General features: G+C 44.9%; 1 protein-coding gene across 1 annotated transcript; it reads right to left on the reverse strand.

Moving 5' to 3' along the window:
* Positions 1-1128: 1128 nt before the first annotated feature.
* On the reverse strand, positions 1129-2494 carry LOC26526262. The gene has a single exon (XM_015158763.2). The coding sequence runs from the start codon at positions 2355-2357 to the stop codon at positions 1272-1274; it is 1086 nt and encodes a 361-aa protein (XP_015014249.1). The 5' UTR covers positions 2358-2494; the 3' UTR covers positions 1129-1271.
* Positions 2495-10264: the final 7770 nt, after the last annotated feature.

The following is a 10264-nucleotide window of genomic DNA, read 5'->3' on the forward strand; positions in this document are numbered from 1 at the left end:
AATGCAGCAAAATACGGTCACCGTACGCAGTTTGAAAATAACAGAACAGTAATATGCAACAATAATAGTGAAATTGTATTACGCGCAAAGCAAGAAAACAATTTATATGTATACGAAAATAAATTTGAGCACAATGAAGTGCATATCTCTCAAGATCAACGTGGCATAATCGGTTTGGCCATTAATATTTCTAAATTTTGAAAGACTTGAAAGAGATAAAGCTGACATTGAAACACCGAAATCTGGCTAGTTTCGATGCAAATGGAAATGGACGCTTTGAGAAAGAACGAGAAATGGGACTTGGTGGACCTACCTCCCAAGCAAAAGGCCATTGAATTAAAATGGGCTTTTCGTATAAAACTAGACTAGTTGCCAAAGGATGCGGGCAGCAGTTTGGAGTCAATTACTGGAAAACAGTAATACGTTATGAAACAATTCGAATGCTATTTGCTATCGCCGCAGAGAGGGAGCTATGTATGAATTAAATGGACATCTCTAATGCGTACTCAAACAGTACTTTGGAAGAAATGGTTTACATGAAACAGCCGGAGAACTTTGTTGACGAGGATCACAAAGCGAAAGTATTGAAGCTGCAAAAGGCAATCTATGGCTCAATCCAAGCTCCTACAACAATCTGGACGATCCTGGAATAATACATTGGATGACGTTTTCAGAAGTTTAGATTTCAAAAGATGTAAAAGCGAGCCGTGTCTTTACGTACATCATACAGAGAAAAAGTACATTGCAGCTTAGAAGGGGTGTCGTCAAAAGTTTTCTTTGGTGTACCGATTTAAATGAGCAAAACCACTAAGAAAATGGAAATAAATCAAAACATTTTACAAAAGTATTGGCTTGGTAGTGTTGGACGGTTTGTGGTCGGGAATGATGTTTTTTATGCAAATAGATAGATATTTAACCAAATGAAAAAAATCAGAAATGCTTCTAAACTGTGGGAAAGGCAGAAACAAACTTGCATCTGCATGCTTAGTCTCTACTTTCTTGATTTTATAGTTCCTGAGACCTCGACGTTCATACAGATGGACAGACATACATATGGAATTTAGTTGTATACATAAAACGCAAAGAAACCGACACACATTCTAATTTTGAAAAGTTTGCTACATTTTTTTTTTAGAATGATTAATGTTAGATTTTTTAACTTATGTAATGTCACTGTTCTTTCTCCTTATCTAAAATAATAAAAATGCTAGCTTATCAAAGTCATAAAGTAATTTTATTTATTGCAATATTTACTGCTGTTTACACTGTATTTACTGCTGCACTACATTATCTAAAAAGTAAAAGCATTCTTTTAGATCAGTTGACATTTGAGTATTTGGAAAGCCAATTGGAAGACAGTCGTCGGGTTTCGGTTCAAAATTAATTTGATTATTAATCCATGTTTTTTCTCGACGATATCTTAATGCTAAAGCTCTGCCCTTTTTAGTTTTTATATCTAAGAACATGTCTAACTCGGCGAGATTGCTAAATAAAATTCTAAGATCTTGCTCTGCGCTTTTAAGAAGTTTACATTGTAGGGTAAGGCTTTTATACAATAAACAATTAAATAAACGTTGGATGCGAAACTCAAGTTGTCTCATTATGTATTTTATGTTAAGCTTTGTTACAGAATAAACATCGTATACTATATTAAGATTATCCAAAGCAGCACATTTAAAAATCTGCGAGGACTGATGCTGCAAGAAGTTTATATAAAGTTTGCAGCATTGTGGATTAGTCTTCAATTTCCAATTTTCCAGAATAATATTTTGAGTATCAGCATAATAAACAAATAGTTTTTGAATCGATCTTAAGGATTCAGTACTATATTCCATAGCTTCGTCGATAATTTCTGAGAACAGTACATGAAAGAATTCCATTTCCGCAAAGTAATTTGTAAGTAAAACCTTTACTATAGATGGTTGACCTGTTGGGACTTGGCGAAGCTTAAACAACAGTGCATAGCTTGCATTTTTTGATGTTTCATAAAAAATTTTGATGTCAGAAGAAAAATGTTCGAATGAAGAAGAGGCTTCATAAAAGAATGTTGATAGTTCTTGCATCCTGTAAAGATAGTTTCTTTCATTTGTGACAATATCTTCGGAGTTACTTAATACAGCCGACAGGGTCAAGTTTTTCTGAAGTTTTTCCAGGAAATGCTCTAACTTATTTTGCAAACTTTGTTTACTGAAATCTGACTTTTCGATAGCATCATAAAATTGCTTCGGTATTTGTACTGCTTTAAAAGAGTCCCATGTTCTGTCTAAGTTTTTAATTCCAATGCCATTTAATAGTTGAACTTGTTCTGACCATACTAGCCAGTTTAATAAAGTAACAATTAAACTACGAAAATTCATTACGAAACTTTTTATTCGATTTATGCTGCGTTGTATAATCACAATGAATTCGATCACAAATTTAAATAAATGCTAAAATGAAAAACTGACTTTCCAAATATATTTGGTCTATAAATAGCTTAAAAAGCTATACATACAAGTTCGCATTTCAAGTGAAAATATTTGTGGTAATACGGTCAGACAATTTTCATTTCCTAAAAAGCTTATAGCAATCTTGTAGCAGTTCGAAATCTTGTTCATTATAATAATATAATCCTTTGGCCATTCTAATTTAAATATGATTAACTTTTTTAAAACATTTTGCTCATCGTGGTATTAAAATTTTCACAAGTCCTCATCAAGGCTTGCTATGCCCGTCTAAAAATTGGGTTTTCAGCAAAAGGGATAATGATACTAGTGATATATGATGATAATGTGGGTATCACAGCAGAAAAGTGTATTTCCAAAAAAATTTGATTTATCGTTTAAAGCAATAAGGTTTATGGTATAATTTTTAAAAATTTAATAAAATGTAAAAATGTAAATTATATATTGAATATAGATTTATATATAAATATTTTATATATATATTTAAATTTATAGCATAATTATTAAAAAATGATTAAACTAAATTATATACAAAATATATAATAAAATATATATCATCATATCATCATATATATATATATATCATATATATATATATATATATATAATATATATAATACTTATATAATATATACTAATACTTATATATAATACTTATATATATATAATACTTAGTTTATCTATATAATATAAAATATAGTTTATATATATAAAATAATATTATATACTTTATTTCATTTATATATGAAATGTTTAAAAATTATGCTATAAGTATTGTTTAAACGATATAAAAGGGTTGCGACTTCAGAGATGGTATGCATTCAAATACTACAGGTGTTGCTAATTTTAAATTGCAATTACGTATGTAAAGCCGATAAACCGCTAAGGCTCCCACGCCCATACTTTTTTAACATATTTTCATATCATAATTGTTTTCCCCAATTTCTATAGATATACCAGAATAATTTTATAATTTCTCGTTCCCACTTCCACTAGGTGAGTATCGGGTATCTGATAGTCGAGTATAGTCTCTTGATTTATTATTGATATGTTAGAGAGGATGTGCAGATGCATCAAACACTACCCATAACCTTGTAGTGCTGCTAAATCAAGCTAGTACCGTCCATCAATTTTTGACATGATAATTGAATGAATGGGGTGGTAGCTTGGTCTGGTACATATTCACGAACCCGATATTCACGAACAGGATTGGCCTATAGCCACTAACGGATCCCAACAGAAGATGATTTGGTGTTAGGGCTTCATCATCTTTTGCGTCGAATGACACAAAGGTGAGCGGGCGAGAGTTGACGATAAATTCCACTTCGCATAGCTCGTTGCGAAGACTCTCGTCTGTAAATTTCATCGAGGTGCATAAGGTGCACTATACCTTTTTAATAAAGCGTACGAGACGCTTCCAGGCTCCCCCCATTTGGGATCTGCTGGTGCTGATGCTCCCTCTTCATTGTAGTTGATTTCTTGGGTTTCTTCGCAAGTTATCATCTCCGCGGCCTTGAAATTGGTTCCGTTATTCGAGTAAATTTCCAGCGGCAATCCTCTCCGACTGATAAAGTTCCCAATTGCCATCAGGCACAAGGCGGTTTCTAGTGAGTGTTCCACTTCCAAATGCACTGCCCTTAAGTAAGGCATGTGAATATGACACCCCAGGGCTTCTCTCTCTGGCGTCCGACTGTGACCAATATTGGGCCGAAGTAGTCAATGAAATCAAAGTAGTCATATGGTAGCACAACCTGTTGGCGGTTGTTTAGATTTTCCGCCCGACCGCGGATTCGTAATAGCTTATCGTTGATTTCGTTGCAAGATCGGCAGGGTTCACTTGGTTTAATACTCAGTGCCATTGGTTCACGTTTGTGGTTTCTGGTTGGAAACGAAACCAACTTAAGACGGTTTCGGACAAGTAAATGCTCGAATTAATTTAAATTTGGTGATTGCTTAGGATCTGTTTGGCCAACCGCGCTCCGATGACAGCGCCTTGAAGTTCCATTCTAGGGACCGATAACGGACTATGCGGCGCAATTTTCGGCTTTGACGCCACTAAGCGAAGGTATGTTTCTTTCCCACGTAGGTAGCGGACTGCAGCGTATGCCATTTCGCTGGCGTCGACAAATGTATGTACGTTGCTTACACAGAAGTAGCACGGTGACACTTGTATCTTGGCAATGATAGGTAGCGAGCGTTTCCATTTGGGTGTGCGATCATCAGGTAGGCGCTCATCCCAGTCAATAGAGCTTCGCCATATTCTTGTAGAGGCAGAGTGGCGCGAAATGTTCGAAGACGGCTGCATCATGTTGGCGCTCCCGGAAAAACTCCAAAATTTTCCGCGCCAGGGGCTTCGGCCTATATCAGCGACGCTGTTCAGTGCACTTACCCGGTGAGGACATGATCTCCGGAGTTCCATGGACCGTCCGCCGGTTGCGATCTCCAGGGCCATGAGATAGGTCAGGGTGAGAGAATTATTCGGAGCTTTCTCTTCAGTTTTCTCTTTCGTCCCCTTTCTTTTCTGTGCAACGCGAGATGCAATGTCACGCCAGCTGATCTAAGCCAGCTGTTTACCCAGTGTTGGAAAAGACTGACCCAAAAGACTCGGGCTAGTAGTTATAGGTGTTAAAGGTCAAGGAGCAGACCAATAGCCAACCCCACCGCGCACGCGGTACACCTAAAGCAGGGGCACTGGCGACCGAGTTGGAGCGCTCCCACCGGTGAAGAACCCTTCCCCACTTCTCAATATCACACTGAAATCCACGGAGGGTCTGACCCATAATGGGCGGCTCCGTGGTCTGCGTCTGGCCGGCAGTAACCTAAACCTGGCTGTAGGTATAAACTGCAAAACAAACCTGGCAGTAGGTATAAAATGCATATACGAGTAAAGAATGACGATTATTAACAGCACTACTCCAGGTGGTAACCAATTAGTTGGCAATCCACCCGTGGAAAACTCCACGGCAGGGGCCCGGATTCTGGAGGCCCCAAATCCCATTCTAAACCAACCTGGCGAGGTGGTGGCAAGCTTGGCCGCCTCGACAGTGAAAGCAACCAGCCAACAAGAGAAGGGTATGGACAATGCGGGGGCTTTCCTAAGTAGTAGGAAAATCTTGCGCTCGCCGATCTTGCCAAGGGCACCTGCGCCACTACAGGCTGGCGGGTCCAACCTTGCCGAGGGAGTAGATGTGCAGGACACGCCAAAGCGGGCTGGGACACCACCAAAAAGGACGAAGGCCGATAGACAGCTCCTGTGTGCCGGTAAGCTGACGGAAATTGGACTGGTCTTGGACCAGCTTATGATCCTGACCAATGTCAAGCAGGTGCGACACATCAACGTCCAAATGAAAGCGATGTTCGCCAAAATGAAGGCCCTTCAGGAGGACGCCAGCAAGGAGCTGGAAATGGAGTACGAACCAGGCAACGCACCTACAAATGCCCTGCCGGGATGCCCCAAGTGCGGGGGTAGATAAGAGAAAGCCGTGGACAAACTACAGCAAACTAACCCCAGCCCAAAAAGAGACAGCTTCGCACAAACGGACGTTCCCTGCCCGTCGAAGACTCCGAAGCAGTACTCAAGAAGCCCAGGGGCAGTCCAAGTACCACAGAGGGTGAAGCCGAGGGAGAGGAGAGCCAGCCCTCCAAAGCGGCAGGCGAAGACAGCGGAGAAAGCCACGGCACAACAAGCTGAAACTCAGAGTCGTGGCAAGCCAGACGCATGGACGAAGGTGGAGGCGAGGAAGAAAGCACGCTTGTCGCGGAGACCCGACGCGGTGATGGTGGAATCAAAAGGCAAGACCTACAGCGAGGTCTTGGCTTTGGTTACGAGGCGAAGCGACGATCAACTGCAGGAGCTTGAAAAGAGTGTCCACAAGGTCCGCTGCACAGCGAGCGGCAGCTTATTACTCGAGCTGAACAGGGATGGCGACAGAAAAGCAACGCTGATGAAGAGCGATCTAGAAGCAGTGTTGGACGGAGTTGCGACTGTGCGAGCGCTGTCAAAGGACTCGAGGATGCAGTTCCTATCGGTTAGCGAATTGGACCCACTAGTCGCTGCAGAGGACCTTTCAAAGGCGTTGGCGGATCAGTTTAATGTTGACCCAAGCTCAATAAAGCTGAGAAGCCTTCGACCCTCCTTCAGGGATACCCAAACGGCAACAATAGGCCTGCCGTGTAGCGAGGCGCAAGCGGTCCTGGTCAAGGGAAAGCTGAATGTGGGATGGACAGTCTGCAGAGTCAAGGAGAGCGAGGCTACCCTAGGTGCTTCAAGTGCCTGGAGTTCGGTCACATTGCGGTGCGATGCAAGAACCCTGCAAATCGCAGCGACTGATGTCTCAAGTGCGGACAAACACACAAGAGGCCAAATGCTTCCTATGCACCAGTGCCAGGAAAGCCGACGCAAAGCACATTGCGGGTAGTAGAAGATGCCCTATGAGTACCAGCCCACTGAGAAAGAAAAGATTATCCAAATTAATCTCAACCATTGCGAAGCTGCGCACCACCTGCTGAGTCAAACCATGCGCGAAACTCAAGCTGACGTTGCTCTTATTAGCGAGCCGTATAAAAAAACCCCGGGGATGGATTACATACTCGACGAGACAAGGACCAACGGGGTAAGCCCAAGGAACCTGCACATCGGCTCATTCTTTGTTCGGGGGGTGGTTGGTGACCTGTGCCTGTACAGCTGTTACCTACCACCACGCCTAACCCTTCAGGAGTTTTCAGCAATCCTAGAGGATCTGGCTAACGACGCAAGAGGAGAGGGGAACGTGGTCATCGCGGGGGACTTTAACGCCTGGGCAGAAGAATGGGGCTCAGTCCACACGAACGCAAGAGGACGAACCCTCCAGGAAGCTTTCGCATCGGGGCAGGACCCATGGGGATCAGCGTACAAAATAGTAATGAAAAAGATAAGTCAAGCGAAACCCCTGAAAGCCGGAGACGCCGCCCACATGACGGCGATCGTGGAACACCTATTCCCAGTTGTGCCCTTGGCTCCGCAAGCTGCAGACGCGGCTCCTGCGGACGCATCTGAACTGATATTCACACTGGATGAAATTCACAAGGTAGCCAGTGATATGCCATCGGGAAAAGCACCAGGGCCAGATGGAAACCCGGACATCGCCATTAAGCTAGGCATGAACGAGCACCCGGAAGCATTCGCAAATGTTTTCAACCAGTGCCTCACGGAAGGCCTTTTCCCAAAGCGCTGGAAAAGACAGAAGCTGGTACTGCTTCCCAAGCCAAACAAGCCTCCCGATAGTCCATCGTCATACAGGCCGATATGCCTGATCAACCACTTGGGCAAAGCTTTCGAGCGATGCCTTAGCAGTAGACTGCACGTAGCCATCTCCGCTTCAGGGGACCTTTCGCCAATGCAGTTTGGCTTCAGGAAGGCGAGATCTACCGTGGACGCGATCGCTACAGTAAAGGAGATCGCCTCGAAGGCAGTGCAAGGGACTAGGTGGCAAGGAGGCACCAAGGAGTACTGTCTAGTGGTGACACTAGACATCCGTAATGCATTCAACTCGGCAAGATGGGACGTCACCATAGGAGCCTTACGGAACCTAGGCGTACCGGATGCATTAGTGGGCATTCTTAAGTCATACTTCAGCGACCGAGTACTAGTCTACGACACAGAAGGGGGCACACTGGAGCACAGGGTAACCTGCGGAGTCCCACAAGGCTCAGTACTTGGGGCACTGCTATGGAATGCAATGTACGACGGGGTGCTGAGGTTACCACTGCCAGGAAGAACCAAGGTGATCGGCTTCGCCGACGATATTGCCATAGTAGTTGTGGCAAAAACAGTTCGGGAAGCCGAGGGCCTTGGTTAATGGATCTATTTGCACCATAGTGGAGTGGCTCTCATCGGTCGGGCTAGATATCACAGACCACAAAACGGAGGCCGTGCTGATATCCAGCCGCAAGCAGGTTGAGACAGCCACCATCCAGGTCGGTGGCGCCACCATCACGTCGGTATGGGCAATCAGGTACCTTGGAGTTATGCTAGACACCAGGTTGTCGTTTAAAGAACACCTGGCGGAGACAAATCGGAAGGCGGCGAGCGTCGCTAGAGCCCTAGCACGAATAATGCTCAACTTTAGGGGCCCTAGGCAGGGACGCAGGCTTCTGTTACAGTCTGTCTGCAGGGCGACAGCACTTTACGCAGCCCCCATATGGGCCGAAGCTACCAACAGGCAGTCATACATCAGGGGTCTGGAAGCAACGCATAGACTGTGTGCCCTGAGAGTGTGCTCCGGTTTCCGGAAAATATCGGATGACGCAGCACAGGTTATAGCTGGGACCATCCCAATAGACTTGTTGGCGGTAGAGGCAAAAGAGATCTACGACGGGATTAAGCAGATAGGAGAAGAGTGCAGCACTGCTCAGAGGCAACCCATAAAAGCCAACGCCAGAGCTCATAGCTTGGAAAGGTGGCAGCGTCGGTGGCAACAGTCGACGAAGGGGCGATGGACCCACAGGATGATCCCGGATGTGACCAGATGGACCCTAAGACGTCATGGCGAGGTTAACTTCTCGCTGACCCAGATCCTAAGCGGTTATGTGTGTTTTAGAAGTTACCTAACCAGGTTCGGCTACGATGATGACCGCAACTGCCCACAATGCGGCGTCGAGGAAACTGCCGAGCACATTATTTTTAATTGCCGGAGATTCGTCCGCGACCGGGAAGGCTTAATGGAGAATAGAATGGAGCCGTCGACCCTAGGGGAGCGTATGATCTCGGACCAGTGCTTCTGGGGCCAGTTCAGCAATTTCGCTGCGGACTCGATGAAGCGGTTGCGTGCAGCTGCAGGGAAAGAGTCAGAATACGTCCACCGGAGTAACACAGAGTGCACCCTGGCCCTGCGAAGCATAGCCTAGCGGTAGTACCGCAGGGACTCCAGAATCTATCTTGTTCCTTTTATTCCAAGCACTTGCATCGCAAGCACTTATGCTGGGTGGAAGACCGTCTTCGTATCGGGCGTCTTTGAAAACCGCAGTTGATTTTAGATGGTCCAAAGCCTGAGTGTCCTCTGCCGATAGCATTTCCTGTGGAGTTGATGTTTCTATGGAAGACGTTGAATGTGAATGTCAACACGCCCCGGCGTTGGCTGACTTGCATTGCAGCTTTGTAGCGTCTATCCCAGCCGATGCTATGGGTTGGTTACATGCTCCCTCGTATCCTTAGAGGCAGGGCTAGATTCCAGTTGTTTTGCGCAGATGAGTATGGTGGGACGAGCGTTCTATAGGAAGACCTTTTAGCTACCGAAATCTCTGGGCGATATCGCGCATGTCGAGTGACTATGTGGGCAGATTCAAGTGGTCTACGCTGTGTACGTCCCGCAACTTGTACTTAGTTTCGGTGTGAGCGTTAGATATGTTAAGTAGGGATCTCTCACGCATAGTCGGTGTGCGGGGTGCCATTTGCCCACCGTAAGCACAGTGGTTGCCTGACACCGCTTACGTTAAGTTGCTTAAAGATTTGGCTGTCGATGAGTGTGACGGAAGGTGTTTCACCTTGGTCAGCACTGAGTGGAGAATGTGCTCCGAGCGTCCAAAGCACATTGGCAGCGTTTTGATGATTTCCGGCACCATGGCGGACAGCATTAACTTGCTCTGAACCATGTCCCTAGCTTTTTTTCTTTTTGGTTCGCCTGCAGGCGCATTAGGTTTTAGGTGTGAGTATAGCCGGCGATCTCAGTACAAGTCTGGAAACTGCAAAAAACTGCTTGCCGTCGAAGGTGGACAGTTCTTTGGGAATCGCTTGGCGGGCAGCGGTTTGTGCCGCGCTTGGGATACTCAGCGCTGTTGAGGCT

The sequence above is a fragment of the Drosophila erecta genome, unplaced genomic scaffold (genome assembly GCF_003286155.1).
Source record: "Drosophila erecta strain 14021-0224.00,06,07 unplaced genomic scaffold, DereRS2 tig00000021-arrow-pilon, whole genome shotgun sequence".
NCBI classification, from domain to species: domain Eukaryota; kingdom Metazoa; phylum Arthropoda; class Insecta; order Diptera; family Drosophilidae; genus Drosophila; species Drosophila erecta.